The following is a 20572-nucleotide window of genomic DNA, read 5'->3' on the forward strand; positions in this document are numbered from 1 at the left end:
ACCAGGCTTTGAAAACTTAGTATATAAAAGTATCTCAAAAAATTATAACATTTTGGAGATGATCAGATTCTATAAAATATATTTTTAAAAATGTTAAAAGTATGAGCTGGGGCTGGGGATGTGGCTCAAGCGGTAGCGCGCTCGCCTGGCATGCGTGCGGCCCAGGTTCGATCCTCAGCACCACATACCAACAAAGATGTTGTGTCCGCCGAGAACTAATAAATATTAAAAAATTCTCTCTCTCTCTCTTTAAAAAAAAAAAGTAAATAAATTCAATAAACGTCTACCAACAACTAAAAAAATTTTAAAAAGTTTTCTCCCCAAACTATTTAAAAAAAAAAAAAAGTATGAGCTAGATGTGGTGGTACATGCCTATAATCCCAGCAACTTGGGAGGCAGGCAAGGCCAGCTCAAGGCCATCCTCAACAACTTAGCGAGAACCTGTCTCAAAATAAAATGGACTGGGGATGTAGCCTGTGGTAAAAGGTTAAAGTATATCTCTATTTAGTGTAAATAAAAGGTTAAAGTATATTCTCTATTTCAGAATGGTCCAGAGAGGTGGTACGCGTCTTTAATCCCAGCAACTCAGGAGGCTAAGGCAGGAGGATCAGAAATTTGAGGCTAGCCTGGGTAATTTAGTGAGACTCTGTCTCTAATAAAAGATATAAAGGACTATGGATGTAGCTTGGTGGTACAACATCACTGGGTTTAATCCCCAGTAACATTAACACACATACAGCTCATCATTATTCTTTTTTTTTGGTCCCAGGGATTGAATTCAGGGGCACTAAATCACTGAGCCTCATCCCCAGCCCTATTTTGTATTTATTTAGAGGGGTCTCACTGAGTTGCTTAGTGCCTTGCTTTTGCTGAGGCTGGCTTTGATCCTCCTGCCTCAGCCTCTCAAGCCGCTGGGATTACAGTGGCTCATTATTCTTGGTGCTGACTCCTAAATTAAGGTGATTTGAAGATAAAATGATCTTTTCTGGGGCCAAAGATATTCTGACTTCAAGGTCTGTCAGACCATTATGCAATCATTATCTTCTTGGTACCAGGGCCTCATCTTTATGAGTGCTAATTACATATTTCTTTTACACTAACTGCCACAGACTTGAAATACAATGGTCCCTCTCAACAAGTCAGGTAACTGCTTGGCCAATAAAATGTTACTAGGAGGGCCTGGGATTGTGGCTCAGCGGTAGAGTGCTCCCCTAGCACAGGGGGACCAGGGTTCCATTCTTAGCACCCATAAAAATAAAGGCATTGTATTGTGTCCATAAATATTTTTTTAAAAATGTTACTAGGAAACAAGTCAGGTTCAGATACTGAAACATCTCTCAAAGCTTTCCGTGGTCTGAAATGTTCTGTTAACAATGTAGACAAATTCTTTGCATATCCATTTAGTCACTGGGGCTATCAAGCTGTTTGGAACAGTTGCCACTTGGCCTTGTAAGCTAATCTCATTTAGTTGGAGCCCCTGTGTTACTTTTTACTGCTACAACAGATCATCACAAAATTAGTGGTTTAAAACAACGAATTTATTCTTATAGTCTGGAAAGCCAAAAATCTAAAAGTCAAAATTTTCGCATTCCTTTTGGAGGCTCCAGGGAAGAATTTATTTATTTGCCTTGTCTAACTTCTGGAAACTGCCTGCATTCTTTGGTTTACAGGCAGGACTTCCTCTCATCACTCCAACCTCTTGTTTCTGTCATCACATCTTCTACTGTGGTCTAATCACATCTGCAAAGTCCCTTTTGCTATCTCAGTTAACCTCAAGTTTTTTGTTTGTTTTTATTGGTACTGGGAATCAAAACCAGGGGCACTTTACCACTGAGCCACATCCCCAATCCTTTTTACTTATTTATGTTTGAGACATGTTAAAGTTGCTGAGGCTGGCCTGGAACTTAAATCCTCCTATATCAGCCTCCTGAGTCACTATGACTACACTGCACACAGCGTGGATAACATTTGTAGTTTCCAAGAAATGGTATTGGATATCTTAGGGGTCTGTTATTTAGCCTATCTCTGCCCCATATACATTTCTTTGCACTGCCTTGGGGAAGGGTGATAGGAGAGAGCCACCTTGCAGAATTGCAAGGTTTCCAAGTATTCTTAAATTAAGATCTATAAAGAATAGGTAAACTCAGCCCTATAAAAACTGGTCTTATTATTTCATATATATAATATAAGGGATATTAGCTCCATATCCCTTCCTCCCAACACTGCTTCATTTGAAATGCTCTGTAGTAGTGCTGGGTAAGGTGATGCACACCTGTAATCCCAGTGAGTTGGGAGGCTGAGGCAGGATGATCCCAAGTTCAATACCCTCAGCAATTTAGGCCCAAAGCAATTTAGCAAGACCCTGTATCAAAATAAAAAATAAAAACAAAGGCCTGGAATGTGGCTCAAGGGTTAAGTGACCCTGGGTTCAATCTCTAGTCTGCCCCCCACCCCCCAAAGAAAGGAAGAGAAAAAAGCAGCTCTGTAGTGCTAAAGCTGAACTCCTTATTACTGCATCCTGAAAAACTAATTATTAGACATAGTAAGATGTGAGTTTTCTATGATGATTTTTTCACATAAGCCTTTGATCCACCAGGTATAACTGTAGTCTGCACCATGCTTACAGTGTCATGAGAAGGCAACAGCACTATATTTTTTTTGTTTAATGTTGTATCCTACAAAATACCTTCACATTGTTTAGCTTACTTAGACATAGGAAAAGGGTTGTTTATTTTTTTATTGTTGTTTTGGTATCAGGGATTGAACCCAGGTGTGCCTAACCACTGAGCCCCAGACCTTTTTTATATTTTGAGACAGGGTCTCACCAAGTTGCCAATACTGGCTTTGAATCTGTAATTTTCTGCCTCAGCCTCCCAAGCTGCTGGATTACAGGCATGTACCACTGTGCTGGCTAGGTGTTATTTCAGTTGTACAGATGAGTAAACTATGGTTGCAAAGCAGAGAATGGACTAGAAGGTAGGTGACTTAACATAGAAACCCCTGGTAGGCATCATCCACATGGATGGAATGAATGAAATTTACTTATTATTTGTAGAAATGACTGGATTTCCCAGCTACTTCCCAGGCTGAGGCAGGAGGATTGAAAGTTTGATGACAGCCTCAGCCAGCCCTATCTCAAAATAAAAAATAAAAAGGACTGTGGATGTAGTTCAGTGGTAGAGTGCCTGAGTTTCAATCATCAGTACCAAAACAAAAAAGAACAGGATGGACATCATGATTATTTCAGCATGGGGATATAAATGACCCAAGAGTCAACTGAGGTTTCTGATTTGAGCAGTGGATGCCACAAATTGTGATAGGACTAGGTTTGGAGAGAGGGTAGATAATGAGTTTGCTTTTGGGATATGTTGAGTTTTAAGATGTCTTAAGGATTTATTTAGGGGGATCATGATTTTTTTTTTAATATTTATTTTTTAGTTATTGGCGGACACAACATCTTTGTTTGTATGTGGTGCTGAGAATCGAACCCGGGCCGCACGCATGCCAGGCGAGCGCGCTACGGCTTGAGCCACATCCCCAGCCCCGGGGATCATGATTTTAAGACAGGAAAAATATTAGTCTGAAACTGTAGGGTATGACTACCAGTATATTCAGGGATCGTTAATGTTGGTAATTGTTAAAAGCCTGAGAGTAGAAGAAATCACCTATGGAAAAATATGTAGAAGGCTGGATGGAACACGATAAAACCCTATATTCAAAGTGTTGTCCACTGCTTGTATCATAATCATCTGAGGGGGCTGGGGCTGTAGCTCAGTGGCAGAGCACTTGCTATCATGTGTGAGGCACTGGGTTTGATCCTCAGCATCACATAAAAATAAATAAATAAAAATTAAAAAAAAATCACCCAAGGAGCCTGTTAAAAACAGAATCCTTCAGAGTGCAGTGGCATACACCTGTAATCTTAGTAACTTGGGCTAGGCAGGATGATTGTAAGTTCAACGCCAGCCTCAGCAACTTAGAGACCATGTCTCAAAATAAAAATAAAGACTGGGAATGTGGCTCAGTTGTAGAGCATATCCAAGTTCAATCCCCAGTACTCCAAATAGCAAAACAAAAACAAAAACAACTAGAATCTACACTGTGAATATGCTGAATGTCACATTAATTATACACTTAAAAATTGGTCAGCATGGTAAATTTTGTTATATGTATATGTAGTTTACCACAATAAAAGAATACAACAAAATAGAACATCTAAGTCCTATTCCAGACCTGAACTAGTACCTCTGGGTTCATAATTTAAATCTGTTAAGTATCTTGAAATTCTAGTTAATGTATCTTTCCTAGTATCTATAATTGCTGTGCCAAGCCTGGGCATGTTAGAGACTTGAACTGCCACAGAAAGAGAAAATACATTCCCTACTGACCACTTCCTTTAGTCAGGTCAGTGGCTCTTCATTACAGATTGCATTGTGAGGTTTTGCCCAAAGGCAGGCCTAATTAAAAACACCATAAAAAAATTTTTTTTTTTTGATACCTGGGATTGAAATCAGGACTGCTTTACTATTGAGAGACATTCCCAGTCCTTATTATTTTTTTGAGATAATCCTCCTCTGTTTCCTGTGTCATTGAGATTGCAGGCTTGTTCCAGCAATCATGATTGGCTTTTTTTTTAATGGGGTACCAGGGATTGAACTCAGGGGCATTCAACCACTGAGCCACATCCCCATCCCTATTTTGTATTTTATTTAGAGACAGGGTCTCATTGAGTTGTTTAGCTCCTGGCTTTTTGCTGAGGCTGGCTTTGAACTCGTGATCCTCCTGCCTCAGACTCCTGAGCCACTGGGATTACAGGCATGTGCCACTGTACCCAGCTAAGCCTGGTCTAATTTTTAATGACCTTTAAGAGTTGGGGATATGGATCAGTGCTAGAGCATTTGTCTACCATGCACAGGCCCTGGTTTTGATCACCAGTACCACAAACAGAATCCTAGGAATAGTCTATTCCACATCCTACAACTAAGGATCATATTCTTCATCTAGATACCCTTGCTCACTGATCTTTAGATTCATTCTCCTCAGGGATTGTCCCAAATAATGGGGAACAGACATTCTTTCAGTTGCATGCTTTGGACATTTTGCCAAAAGCTTCTGCTAGGTTTTTAGGCTGCCTCACTGTTCCAGGACAGTGAGCATAATTCTCAAGTTAAAAGCCTTTTCAGTATCTTTTTCTGCCTTCCCATCTTACTGCCTCCAGAATCTTAATCTGTTCCTTTCTTTCTCTTCTATCAGTGATTCAGGGATCAGATGCCCTGAAGAGTAGAAGACTTCGGTCCCAACTGGTGTTGCCAAAGCAGCATACTAATTCCATGCCATGGTCCTGGGTCAAGATCTGCACAATCTGATTGGCCATATCACCTCGGATGGCAAGGGAATGGAAGTGATCAAAATCATGGAGTCCCAGCTTTCGGAGACGCCTTGCAGCTGCTCGGTAACACTTCCAAGGCTGTGGCTCCACAAGGAGGTAGCGGCAGAGGGAGGAAAGATGGGCCAGGAACTCCCACAGGCCATGGTCCCCATGGTTCAGATGAATCCACATGGTTATTGACATACAGAAGCCAATGTCAAAAACTGAACGTCCAAATTGACTTAAGAAGGAGCTCAAGAGAACCTTCCGGGTCCTTTGATTCATGAAGTCCAGGGTGATAAAATTCAAGCCATCAGGAAAAGGACATTCTTTTTTAGCTCGCTCCACCAGGACTGGATCTATGTCACAGCATAGGAGACGGAGTTCTCTGGAGGCATCTGAGCAGTTCTCCCCATCATGTAAGGAAAGGAAGTGTTTGTATAGAGCCACACTCAGATCCTAAAGGAATCCAAAAGAGTCATTGCAGTATTCAACATTGAATGGAAGACAAATCTCTCATCCTCTAAGACTGCCATACTTACTTCTGGCTTTATAGGATGTGAGCCTCCTAATTATAACCTACAGAGGTTGTAGTTTTTCTTGAGCAGACTCTCAGTGCCCTCCAGGGGTCATAGACTGTAAATGCACTATCCCTATATTTTCTTGATAACTGCTGGTTGGGTTGTATGGTTCAAAGTGATAGCTCAATGATACTGCAAAGGAGCCTAGAGCAATGTTTTCTGGCTTAAATAATATGTTGGTAAGCACATATTTAAAAAATATATATATATTAGTTGTTTATGGTCCTTTATTTTTGTTTATTTTATATGTGGTGCTGAGAATTGAATCCAGTGCTTCACACATGCTAGGCAAGTGCTCTACCACTGAGCCAGAACCCCAGCCCTAAACTCATCTTTTTTTGGGTATCTCAGACCCAAGTGAAAAGGAAAGGGGTCCAGGAGCGTAACCAGTGTCCCTTACCAGGAAGGTAAGGAATAGAGCAAGCACCATCTTATGAAAACCTGTTTCTCAGAATAGAAACCTGTGGTTGGAAAAGGTCTGGATTCCAAAAATCCTCATTTAGCCTTCATTCTACATCTTTTAGTTTACATACTGTTTTATACTTCATCAACTCCTTCTGAGACTTATTCTGCTTCTGCAGCCATCATTCCCAAAATACACTAATGATCTACTTCTAGCCAAATCTAACTATTTATGATTTTCACTACCTTAGGAACTTCTTGACTCTTAAAGAAGTCACTCTCTCCTTTTGCTAACTTTGATTTCTATAATCATTATAATCAACTCTAATTTGTGTTTTTCTATATAATTTTTTACATTAGGTTCCTTCCTAACGTATCACGATTCTTAAAGCTTCTTTTTCTTCCCAATACTGGGAATTGAACAAGGGGCGCTCTACCACGAGGTAAATTCCCTGCCCCATTTATTTTTCATTTTGAGATGGCTGGCCTCCAACTTGCTATTATCCTGCCTCAGCCTCCTGAATAGCTGGGATTACAGGTGTGTGCTACCATACCTGACTTGTCCTCTCAAACTTTAATGGACATATAAATCACTGATATATAAAATATACATGCTGACTTAGTAGATCTGGGGTGAGGGCTGAGATTTGTTTGTATATATTTATTTTTTGCGATGCTGGGAATCGAACCCAGGGCTTCACACATGCCAGGTAAGTTGCTCTACCACTGAGCCACATTCCCAGCCCTGAGATTATATATTTTTAATAAGCTGTCAAATCATGCCAGTGTTCAAAAATTAGTAGCAAGGCCCCAAACCACAGTGCTTATTTTCTCCCCATTCTCTGTTTACTTCTTCCATACTTTCTCATCTTGTCTGATATTGGGTGTGGTCCCATTTAACTAGTCAATCACATCAGTGATGGGCTGGATCCCCAGTACCAGGCCAAAAAAAGACATGAATGTTCCCCAGGTTATTAAATGAAAAGCAAGGTATAAAATAGTGTGCTTCTATTATTAAAATTAAATGATGGGGGATATTTATACATTTATTTATACATTTGTAAATGTTCAGGTATACACAGGATGGATACCCAAGCAATTATACTCATTGGTGCCACTGTGTGGGGGGAAAGGAGGATTTAGGGTTGACAGTAAAGACTGACTTTTTACTATGAAGTCATCCCTTGTTATCCATGGTGAACTGGTTTGAGGACCCCAGAGGATACTGAAATCCAAGGATGCTCATGTTATTATATTAAATAGTTGTGACTGTATTGTTTAGGGAATAATAAGAATTTTAAAAAAAAGATCTGTTCATGTTCAGTACAGACAAAATTTTTTTTAAAAAAATGTATTTTCAATCCATGGTTGATTAAATCCACAGATGCAGACCCATAGAAAAGCCATCTGTAGACTTTGTATTTTGATTTTTTTAAAATCAAATATAAACATTTTTTAAAAATATTTTATTTTTTAGTTGCAGTAGGATACAACACCTTTATTTTATTTATTTTTATGTGGTATTGAGGATCGAACCCAGGGCCTCGCACATGCTAGGTGAGTGCTCTACCGCTGAGCATAACCCCAGCCCCAAATATATTTTTAAAAGTGCAAAATAGAAAGCTCTTTATAATGCACAGTCACGGGCTGGGATCATGGCTCAGTGGTAGAGTGCTTGCCTCATATCTGTGAGGCACAGGGTTCGATTCTTAGCATCACATATAAATAAATGAATAAAATAAAGGTACATCAACACTAAAAAAAAAAAAGAAAAGAAAAAGAAAATGTGTGGTCACACTTAGGACCATCCATTCCTTTAGTTAATTTCAACTATGTCCTTGCTTCTGATGTGTGTAAGATATACTACTCAACTTTAAAATCTCTGGTGTTTTCTTAATTCCTTATATGAAATTCCAAGCCATAAGCCCAATGTCTCTTTTCCATTGCTTTTCCCAGATTTCCTATATCATCACGGTAGAGAAATGTTTGCAGGGACACCCACACATCTGCTCATTGCAGTCTTTGGGACTGTATCCAAATGTTCTCCCCCTCTTCTGTACCTCACGGTCTTAAATCATCTTCTAAAGTCTTCTTCCAAAAGTCTCAGACAATAAAATTGTCTGCACCTCTTCCAACCCCTATCCTGGTGTGATGAGTAGGGGAACCAACTTTTGAAGCATTTGCAATCATGGGGTGAGATAGCCTGCTCCTCTAGGCTATCCTATTGGCTACAAATAGGTGAGAGGCATTCCCTTATTTTGCATGTGGTTGGACTATAATTATTTTATGTCTAAGAATACTCTGTAGTAAGAAGAGTGGCAAGACCTCCATCTGGCTCCAGGGTCTGTCCTGCACTGTGCATGTGTAACACCTACAAGTCTTAGTTTCAGGCACGATTCTGTCACTACTGGCCCATCTCTCCCAGTTGCCCAATCCAACTGCACACTCTCAAACACAAATCCCCGGAAGCCGCCTCTCCCCAGTCAGGTCGCCAGCCAAGCAAACAGGAGACAAACGCCGTGAGTTCAGAACGGTGGCCCTCCCCACCGGGGTCTGGGAAAGAGAGCGGGGACTTGGCATGGAGTTCTGAAGGATTCCTTAAGCTTCCTGAGAGATGGTAATGGGAGGTAAGAACTGCAGGGGGTCGGTCAACATTAAGTTTAAAGCCTGTTTTGGTGGTGTGATGCCACGCCCTATCCAGAACCACACTGGACGAGCAGACAGCCAACCACTTGACTCCCGGAGCTCAGATCCCTCGCCCGTCACTCACCCCGGAGTTACACCCCACGTCGAGCCCCAGGATCGGCCTTGCCTCGGAACGCTCGGGAGGGAAGAGCCTTCGAAGCAGCTCCGGGGGCAGGAGGCGAAGCCGTTGCTCTGGAGGGTGAAAGCGGGAATAATGAGGGAAATTTCCGAACGGAGCGGCCCCGGGTTCCAGAACCCGTGGCTCCTCTTCTGCCGCATTCTCCCCAATACCCTCTCCCGTCAGTTTCGCGGGCGCTGCCATTAGCCTAAGCCCCGCCTCGGATCCGGCGGAACCGGAAATCGGTATCCTACAGCCACAGAGGACGGTAGCGGCGCTGGCGTTCGTGCGCAAAATGACGTAAAAAGACCAGAGGCAATCTTTTAGGTGGTGAAGAGGCTGCGTTTTCTTCGGGGTACACTCACTGTGCCTGGCGATGTGCTGACTCCTGGGACTTGTATTGTTTTATTAAACCCTGGCCACAGCCCTAGGAGGGGTTTAGTAATATCATCCACGGTTTACAGGGAGGAAACAGTGCAGAACTGTTAAGTAGTTTGCCCAAGACCAGTTTGAAATGGGCGACTTGACCAGAGCAACGTCGTTGTTAGGGTTTTGGAACTCAGTCTTGGCCTAATTCCTTTTCTTTACGAATGCATAAAGTGAGACCCAGAGAAAAGTAATTATTTGGGTTCGCACAGTTAAACTGACACACACGGTTAGGGAAAGGGTGGCTGGGAGGGCTGGGGATGTGGCTCAAGTGGTAGTGCGCTCGCCTAGCATGCGTGAGGCACTGGGTTCGATTCTCAGCACCATAAAGATATTGTGTCCACCTAAAACTAAAAAATAGATATTTAAAAAGAGAATCTATTCTTGGAAGTGGGCTGGGGATATAGCTCAGTAGTAGAGTGCTTCTTGCCTGGCATGCAGAAGGACCTGGGTTCAATACCCATTACTAAGAAAAAAAGAAAGATTGCCACAAGGGTAGCCCGGAGCTTCAGGTTACTTGGTACCAGAAGTCTCAGATGGCTCTGCTTGCCAGGACCGACAAGTGGACAAGGCAACTGTAGACAGTGCACTCCTTTAGAGACAAGGACCATGCCCCAAGATCCCGAACTTACCTTCCAAGCTCTTTACATATATTAATCTTCACAGAAACCTGGTAAGGAAAGGTCCATAGTTATGATTCTTTTTTTTTTTTTTTTTTTTGTAGTTGAGTTCATTGGTGCACAACGAAGTAGTGTTAGAAATACAGAAGTGCTGCAAGAAATCAAACACATGCTCATATGTGGGTCTGTTGCCGGAAGCTCTGTCCTTGTCTCCATGCCAATCTAATAATGAGGACACAGTTTTTGAGAAAAAGGAAAAAGGTCTACTGCTTTGCTAGCAAAGGAGAATTGGGGGCTGGGGCTATAGCTCAGTGGTAGAGAGCTTGCCTAGAATGTGTGAGGCCCTGGGTTGTGTTGGCATAATTACAGCCATCTTCCTTTCCCCACCCCTACTTTATGAATAAACTGTTCTTATTCTTAAGAAATAGAAGCTATCCAGAGACTTACTACTGGTCTGGAGATGTGCCGGTCTCTCTCTGTTCCCTCTTTGAGAGATAGGAGAACTGCCTGTCTCTGTTCCCAAGAAACAAATTTGCCATCCACAAAATCAGGTGATGCTTGCTATGCCAGTCACCAGGACTAAGCCCACCCCTATTGCGTGGCGACGAGTCTAATCTACAAAAAGAAACATTCAAGGCGGAGTTGCTGCTGCGCTGGCACACGCTTGTGCGCTCTTGCTCACTTTCTCTCTCTCTCTCTCTCTCTCTCTCTCTCTCTCTCTCTCTGCAGAGCAGCCTGTCAGGCTTCTGACAATAAACCTGCTTCTTATTCCAGATGTGTGAGTGATCAGTTCTACGTCACTTTTCTTTCATCTGTGCCATAAAATAGGTTCCTTTTCTGTCTAGAGATAAGTTTGGGCTCTGCACCAGGACTCTCTGGAGATGGCATTTAGCTTGGGGCCAGTGAATCATGTGGTGATGACCCCCTTCACTGCTGTCCCCTCTCACTCTGGTTTAGTCTAGAGCCAGGAATGCCTGACTCTAGTCACCCCAGCACTCCAACTCCTCCCAATCCAAAATCCCATCTGACTCACTTCTTGCCTATTTAGTTCCCTTCCATTTGGCTCCAGATCTAAAAGCCCATCAGCTAATTCAAATTTCCACTCAGCAATGGCCCTTCTATGACTTGGACAACGAATCCTAATGGCACCTTTGATCCCAGTATTTTAGGGATCTTTACAATTTTTGACAGCACTCATGTGAGGGCTTTTCTCCTTTCTCTGCTCTAAGCCTTCCCTTTGCCCCTTTTGCTCTTCTGCCCAGCTTTTACTTGCCATTAAGGCTCTGGATTCCTTCAGAGAGCCTACTTCTAGACAAACAAGGGACCAGAACCCTTCTCCCTTCTTCTATTGGCCTGCTATATTGTAAAGCCCATCAAACAGATAATTCCATTGTTATAGCAGGCAACAACGTGACAGATCAAATGGCCCAGCAGGTGGCTCTATTTTTCCTCCCCAACAAAGAATCCAACACCATTCTCCTTTCTGCACTCCCAAACACTGCCCAAAACACATCTACACACCCCTGACACTACCCAAGATACCTATCACATCCTCACCTATCTACACCACTTACTTCACCCTAACCTGTCTTTCTCTAAGGAACTTTTTCAAACAATCTCTAACCCTCACCCAGACGAAATCAAATCCCTCCAGGACCTCTCCTCTTCCTGCAAGATATATATATGTATATATATTCCTTTCTCTAACATTCACCCTCCCTCCTTTCCAACTTACCAGGCAAGAGGACATTTACCAGCCAGTAATTGGCAAATTGACTTCACATCCCCACTGTAAAACATTTCAAGTATCTCCTAGTCCTGGTTGACACATTCTCTAGAGTGGTTGAGGCCTTTCCCACCACTCACAAAAAAGAGCACAAACCATTTATAGTGATCTCCTTAAAGATCTCATTCCTCGGGGCTGGGGATGTGGCTCAAGCGGTAGCGCGCTCGCCTCGCATGCGTGTGGCCCAGGTTCGATCCTCAGCACCACATACAAACAAAGATGTTGTGTCCACCGAGAACTAAAAAATAAATATTAAAAATTCTCTCTCTCTCACTCTCTCACTCTCTCTCCTCTCTCACTCTCTCTTAAAAAAAAAAAATATCTCATTCCTCCCTTTAGCCTCCCTCCTTCCATCTGATAATGGGCTCCATCCAGCAACTTCAACAGCTTCCCTCACTCTCCTAATGGTACCACTCTTCCTCATCTCTACTAATAATGTTTCATAATTTTATACATTCAAACCTGGCCTAATTACCAATTGGAAAAATAGGGTTAAAAAGCCCTAGGCAGGGGCTGGGGTTGTGGCTCAGTGGTAGAGCACTTGCCTAGGACGTGTGGGGCCCTGGGTTCAATCCTCAGCACCACTTAAAAAATAAATAAATAAAATATAGGCATTATGTCCAACTACCACTAAAAAATAAAATATTAAAAAAAATCCCTAGGCAGCGATCTCCCTAGCCAAGGCCACACTGAAGCTAACATTGAAATACAAACGGCATACCTAGCAGGTTTGATAAGAGGCCTAAGACTAAAGGAGAAAAAAGTGTCAATTTAACTTTTACCTTGGCTGCAACACAGAAAAATGACTTCAAAACTCTCTCTCTCTCTCTCTCTCTCTCCTTCTTCCTTTCACTCTCTCTCTTTCACAATCTCTCATATCACCTTAATGAAATAATTAATAATATTTTTCCTAGGACTATTATTTTTTATATTTTTTTAAATATTTTATTTACATTTTAGTTTTCGGCAGACACAACATCTTTGTTTGTATGTGGTGCTGAGGATCGAACCCGAGCCGCACCCATGCCAGGGGAGCATGCTACTGCTTGAGCCACATCCCCAGCACCATAGGACTCTTATTTTTAAAATTCTGTATTTTTGAGCTCATACTTTTGTTCCTGTGCACCAAAATTATAATTTCTGACATTCTGCTTTGCTCAGAGACTAATTTACAAAAGTTGGCTCTTAATCTAATAAGTTTTTTTTTGTGTGTGTGTGGTGCTGGGGATAGAACCCAGAGCCTTGTGCATGCAAGGCAATCACTCTACCAATTGAGCTGTATCCCAGCTCAATAAGTTTTAAAAGTTATAAGACCTTTACTCATTTGTTCTGTGTACTGTCTTGTCTACATGTGTGTGTGTATCAAAACCAACATATAGAGTGCTCATAAACTAAAATTCAAGAATAGATCCAAATACCTTTGATTCACATGATTTAAAGTTCAATTTAAATTGGATAAAACAAGGTAATGATATCTTCAAAATTAGTAACACTTTTTTTCCAGATGATCAACATTAGAAAATCTAATTTTCTATTAAATATTTTAATATAATGTCCATTGCTTCTAATGTCCATTACTTCTTTTTTTTTAATTTTTTTTTTTAGAGAGAGAGAGAGAGAGAGAGAGAGAATTTTTTAATATTTATTTTTTAGTTATCGGCAGACACAACATCTTTGTTGGTATGTGGTGCTGAGGATCGAACCCGGGCTGCACACATGCCAGGCGAGCGCGCTACCGCTTGAGCCACATCCCCAGCCCATGTCCATTACTTCTTCCAGGATTATCCTTCAACAGAAAAGGATGACTTAAAATGTTAACTAAATTTGCTTTTCATGGGTAACCTAAATTAAAAATGGGTGAATCAGATTTAACGTAAATGTGATAAACATTATAAATGTGGTTTTCAAAATTTGCTGCTCAATGGAAAGTTTAAGATTGCTTTATTTCTGATCTCTGCTAAAAGCAAGATAATTAAAGGTTCTAACCCAGATTTTAGGCCCCTCAAAGTCAACAATCTTGCACTCCTGATTCTGGGAATCATACCAGCAATGAGGGAGAAGAAGCCTCTGAGCTAGCTGCAGTGGCTTCTACTCCTCCACCTGCCCTACATCCTTCACTATCCAAGCTAAGAAAAAAATTTGTATGTACAATTTTTTCTATTCTAAATGTTCTCGCCCTGTCAGCCCTCTCATCACCCAATCTCACACAGCCATTTGAGAGATCACCCCTTTACTCCCTGTTTGTGAAGTCACTGGGTCTGAGGGGGTAGTCAGAGTCCCTGGTCCATTCTCTTTTGGTGATCTCTTCCAAATCGATAGATGCCTAGGGTCCTTTACCTCCAAACCTGCCACATACACCAAGAAGTTCCAATACATAACACAGGCCTACAACCTCACCTTTCATGAAATACACATGAGACTATCCAACACCCTCCTCCCAGAGAAGCACGGATGAGTCTGGGAACAAGCCCAAAATTGTACCAATAAAGTCCACCAGTTGGGACTATAATTCCTCTGGAGGCCAAACAAGAAGGGACCAATTCATCACCTGTTTACTGACAGGTTTAAAAAGGGCAGCTCATAATGCCATCAATTATGATAAGAGGTCAGTCAGGATAAAAATGAAAACCCCTTTTCCTTTTTAAACTGCCTGACTCAGGCCCTACTTCAATACACCAATTTAGATCCTGACTCACCTGATGGTCAAAATTTACTCATGACCTACTTCTTCTCCCAAAGCTTCCCTGACATTAAAGCTAAACTTAAAAAGTTGGAGCGAGGTCCCCTCACCCCACAGGCTCAAGTGCTTGATGTAGCCTTCAAGGTGTACAATGGCAGAGATGAAAAGGCTCACAAGACTAAATATCAAATGCTAGCCAAAACATTTCAACAACCTGCCACTACAATCACTACCCCTATAACCCACAGAAGACCCCCCCAGAACATGCTATAGGTGTGGTCAGTTGGGCCACATTTTGTTCCAATCCTCATCAGCCTCCCAGTTCCTGTCCTAAATTGCTGAGGGCCATTACCAAGTAGGAATGACGCATCGAAATTTCCTTGCCAGCGTACCCCATGTTAATTTCGCTGTTGACCTTGCATGTGTGTGTTTTTTTTTTGGGTTTTTTTTTTTTTTTTTAAGAGAGAGTGACATAGGAGAGAGAGAGAGAGAATTTTTAATATTTATTTTTTAGTTCTCGGCGGACACAACATCTTTGTTTGTATGTGGTGCTGAGGATCGAACCCGGGCCGCACGCATGCCAGGCAAGCGCGCTACCGCTTGAGCCACATCCCCAGCCCCTTGCATGTGTGTTTGAGAAAGGTGACCCTGCTCAACGACCAGGGTGGATCCAGGATTAGGGTGTGTCCTGCAGTTTGAGGAAGTATCCCGCTCCTTGGGTTAAGGGCGTTCCCAGTTTAAGACCTTGGATTTTAGGGAAGTTCGATGTTGAGGATTATTGCTGCTGAAATTAGGGCGTTCCTGCTGCCTGAGCTCCCGTTGAGTTCTCCTGAGATTCAGAGAGCACTTTGGGAAGAAAGCCTCGTGGAGTAGATGAATTGGGTGGCAGCAGAACTGGGATTGCCCCAGAACGTGTGTGGAGGCCGGTGTGAGTTCGGGAATAAAGATTTGCTGTTTGAATCTACAAAGCTGTGTGGTGGCTCGTGATTCTGTGCCCAGCCAAGACTGCGGCACTAAATGCTGCCAGGCGGGTCATTAGGCTGTTGATTGCCCTCTTGCCCAGCGAGGTGGAAGGTGGTTAAACAGCCCCACCACATTGTGGGCAGACCTTCTGGGACTAGCTATAGACAACTGATGAGGCTTGGAATCCCAACACCCAATGACCACCATTGCAACTCGGGAAACCAGGGTAACCATTATGGTAAGCAGGTAGGCCAATCTCTTTTCTTTTGGATACCAGGGCTACATTTTCATACTGTCCAGTTTTGGGAACCCACCTCTACCTCCATGACCTCCATTGTCAGGGTGGAAGGCAAATCATATTAACCACTAAGAACCCTACCTCTTACGTGCTTCATTCACAAGATCCCTTTCTCCCACTTTTTCCTCATGCCCCACTCCCTTACTAGGTCGAGATCTCCTAAGTAAATTTGGCTCATCTATTTCCTTTAGTCTTCCCTTACAGGGCTCTCTCCCAAACTTGTCCCCATTCCCACTCCTTTTCCTTCTAGAACCTACAACCACATCCTCATTAATACCCTTGTTCCCATCCTTGGTCTGTCCCCAGGTATGGGACATATACAACCCCTCTGTAGCCACACACTAAGATAGCATCCACATCACACTTAAAAACCCATCTCTGTTTCCAACCCAATACCCACTACCTCTAAACAGCCTTATGGGACTCAGACCAATCATTTCTGACCTCTTAGCCAAAGGGCTATTGCCTTGTACAGACTCCCCTTATAACACACCCATTCTCGCTGTCAAAAGACCTTCAGGTACCTTCCATCTGTTCCAAGACCTTGGCACCATCAACACAGCAGTAGCCCCTTTATACCCCATTGTTCCAGATCCATACACTCTTTTGTCCTTCATCCCTGTCTCCACAACACACTTTTAAAAAATACCTTTGTTTTTATTTACTTATTTTTATGTGGTGCTGAGGATCGAACCAGGGCCTCTCACACTCTAGTCGAGTGCTCCACCGCTCAGCCCCAGCCCCAGCCCTCCACAACACATTTTTCTGTTCTAGACCTTAAGGATGCCTTCTTGTCCATTCCCTTACACAAAGATTTCCAAGACCTTTTTGTTTTTACCTGGACTGACCCAGACACCCAGGTATCTACTCAACTTCATGGTCCTTTCACAGGATTTTAGAGATAGCCCCCACCTTTTCGGACAAGCCTTGGCCTGAGACCTCACCCACCTATCCTTGTCACTACTATTCCTCCTCTAATATGTGGATGATCTTCTTCTCTACAGTCCTTCCCTATACCATAGTAAAACCCACACGGCCAAATTACTAAACTTCTTGGCCTTGCAAGGATATTGTGTTTCACTCTCTAAGGTTCAGCTTTCTCTTCCTACAGTCACTTATTTGGGCTTCCAACTAACCTCTTCCCACAAGGCCATTACAGTGGGTTGGGAAAAAACTCATTTCTCACCTTCCTGTTCTCACTACCAAGGCTAGGTAGTGAGGTACTCTCATTCCTGGGACTATCAGAATACTTTAGGGCATGAATTCCCAATTACTCTTTGCTGGCCCAACTCCTTTATGGGGCCCCCTTGAAGAGCCCCTCATCAAACCCATCAACACTCCCCTTCAGGCCCTCCAACAAGCCCTCCTTCAGGCCCCAGCCCTTCACTTGCCCTACCTGTCTTGCCCCTTTTCTCTATATGTAACAGAAAACCAAGGTTTTACCCTTGGAGCACTGGGTCACTGGTTAGGACCATCCTTTGCAGCAGTGGTATTTCTCTCAAAGTGCCTAGAGTCAATAATACAGGGATGGGCACCTTGCCTTCAGGTACTAGCCTCCTCAGCCATTCTAATCCAGGAGTCAAAGAAACTAACATTTGGGTCACCTCTAACAGTACTCTTCCCCCACCACTTAACTGACTCTGCATCCTTCCCTCATTCTTTCCCTTCAAATCTCACTGATTGAGGACCCCTCTCTATCCTTCAAAACCTGCCCTCACCCTCATTTCACTGCTATCCCCCAAACAGGGCCCCTTACCTTGTGGCTCAAACAGGCACAAGTCTCGAAACTTCACCGAGAACCTGAACAACCCAAAGATCACACTGCCTCAGATGAGTAACTCCCTTTCCCCTTCTCATTACTATCAATTTCTTCTCATTCTATGGACAGAGCTGGCCTCTGACCCAGGATTTCCAAGGCCTATCACTTCACTTTCTTCTTCCAGCTCGTTCAGGACTTACATTTTCAGGGATCCTTTTCTGACCTCACCCCTTAAATACAACAGAGATAAATGGACCTTGCTGGAACACTCAGTCTAACACCCACACCAATCCCACTTACTCTCCACACCATATCATCATGGGGTCAGACTTTTATATGAGCCCCCCAGAAACTTACTTCTTAGGCCAAAATAGTTTCCTCACAACATGTATCAATGCTTCTATCCCAGGTCCTGTGTCTTGATCATCCTATTTCCCCAACTCACTCTCTATACTTCGACTGAGATGGCTAGCCTCATCCCCCACCCCACTAACAATCTAAATGGGAAGTCATTCTTTAGTCCTCCTAGGCCTTAGTTAAGCATCCTTGGTGGTAACCCTGGGAACAGCAAGGGGAGCCTCGGACATAGCCTTAACTTGACCTCCTAACTTAACCAACTTGGAGAGGAAGTAACCAGAACCATCGACACTTTAACAGAGGATATCTGCCTCCTAAGGCTCTGATCATCTCCCTGGCAGAAATCACCCTACAGAACAGAAGGTCGATAGACCTAATTACAGCAGAAAAGGGAAGTACCTGCCTTTTCCTAGGAGAGCAATGTTACTATATCAACCAATCAGGAAAAATAGAACAAAACATACGGATCTTATAAAATCTAACAGCTAAGCTTTAAAGTTCTCTGTCAATTCCCTCCCTTCCTCTCTCACCAACCTATGGAACTCTATCCTTGCTTGAGTCTTACCACTTCTGGGACCCCTCACTTCCATTCTCTGCCTGGCTTTTCTGTTACCATGTGTTTTCAAGTTTTTATTGGAAACCATCATGGAAAGGACTAAGACCTTCACCAACCAAGTGATCAATTAGATGCTTCTGGGATAATATACTCACTTGACAGAAGAAACCTCCCTTTCGGACCTGCCTCTGCCCCTGTCGCCACCCCTATGCTAGCAGGAAGTAGCCATAAGAAGAGAGCTCCATCCATAAGCCACCCTAAACCCCAGTATCAAAAAAAAATTGAGGGATCTTGGCATAATTACAGCCATCTTCCTTTCCCACCCTCACTTTATAAATACTGTTCTTTTAAAAATTTTTTTATTTATTATTATTTTTTATTGGTTATTCAAAACATTACAAAGATTGCAGAATCACATCGGTTACACATCCACATTTTTACATAATGCCATAATAGTAACTGTTGTATTCTGCTACCTTTCCTATCCTCTACTATCCCCCCTCCCCTCCCCTCCCATCTTCTCTCTCTACCCCATCTACTGTAATTCGTTTCTCTCCTTATTTTTTTTATCCCATTCCCCTCACAACCTCTTATATGTAATTTTGTATAACAATGAGGGTCTCCTTCCATTTCCATGCAATTTCCCTTTTCTCTCCCTTTCCCTGCCACCTCATGACTCTATTTAATGTTAATCTTTTCCTCCTGCTCTTCCTCCCTGCTCTGTTCTTGGTTGCTCTCATTATATCAAAGAAGACATTTGGCATTTGTTTTTTAGGGATTGGCTAGCTTCATTTAGCATAATCTGCTCTAATGCCATCCATTTCCCTGCAAATTCCATGATTTTGTCATTTTTTAGTGCTGCGTAGTACTCCATTGTGTATAAATGCCACATTTTTTAATCCATTCATCTATTGAGGGGCATTGGGGTTGGTTCCACAGTCTAGCTATTGTGAATTGTGCTGCTAAGAACATCGATGTGGCAGTATCCCTGTAGTACGCTCTTTTAAGGTCTTCAGGGAATAGTCTGAGAAGGGCAATAGCTGGGTCAAATGGTGGTTCCATTCCCAGCTTTCCCAGGAATCTCCATACTGCTTTCCATATTGGCCGCACCAATTGGCAGTCCCACCAGCAATGTACAAGAGTACCCTTTTCCCCACATCCTCGCCAGCACTTGTTGTTTGACTTCATAATGGCTGCCAATCTTACTGGAGTGAGATGGTATCTTAGGGTGGTTTTGATTTGCATTTCTCTGACTGCTAGAGATGGTGAGCATTTTTTCATGTACTTGTTGATTGATTGTATATCCTCCTCTGAGAAGTGTCTGTTCAGGTCCTTGGGCCATTTGTTGATTGGGATATTTGTTTTCTTATTGTTTAATTTTTTGAGTTCTTTGTATACTCTGGATATTAGGGCTCTATCTGAAGTGTGAGGAGTAAACAATTGTTCCCATGATGTAGGCTCCCTGATAAATACTGTTCTTATTCTCAAGAAATAGAAGCTAGCCAGAAATAAAACTTACCAGTCTAGAGACTGCTGGTCTCTCTCTGTTCTCTCATTGATAGGAGACAACGTACCGGCCTCTGAGATGGGGAGATGGTGGTTTCTCTGTTCCTTCTTTTTTTCAATTAAAAAAAAAAAAACCCTTTTTAGTTGAAGATGGACACAATGCTTTTATTTTATTTGTTTATTTTTTTTATGTGGTGCTGAGGATCAAACTCAGGGCCTCACACATGCTAGGCAAACGCTACCACCAAGCTACAGCCCTAGCACTGTTCCCTCCTTGAGAGACAGGAGAACTGCCTGTCTCTGTTCTCAAGAAACAAAGTTGCCTTCCACAAAATCAGGTGATGCTTGCTATGCCATTCATCAGGACTAAATTAGCCCCTATTGCATGGCCATGATTCTAGCCTATAAAAAGTAACATTCAAGGTGGGATTGCTGCTGTGTGCTCTCTCTACTCAGAGCAGACTGTC

General features: G+C 42.6%; 1 protein-coding gene across 1 annotated transcript; it reads right to left on the bottom strand.

Annotated features, from left to right (window-relative positions):
- Positions 1-5253: 5253 nt before the first annotated feature.
- BCDIN3D (BCDIN3 domain containing RNA methyltransferase) lies at positions 5254-9393 on the bottom strand. The gene is made up of 2 exons (XM_081312008.1): positions 9122-9393; positions 5254-5827 (listed from the first exon to the last, which is right to left on the bottom strand). Exons 1-2 carry the CDS (start codon positions 9356-9358, stop codon positions 5258-5260), a joined length of 807 nt encoding a protein of 268 aa, XP_081168134.1. The 5' UTR covers positions 9359-9393; the 3' UTR covers positions 5254-5257.
- Positions 9394-20572: the final 11179 nt, after the last annotated feature.

The sequence above is a fragment of the Spermophilus citellus genome, assembly GCF_964194105.1.
Source record: "Spermophilus citellus genome assembly, chromosome: 10".
Lineage (NCBI taxonomy): Eukaryota > Metazoa > Chordata > Mammalia > Rodentia > Sciuridae > Spermophilus > Spermophilus citellus.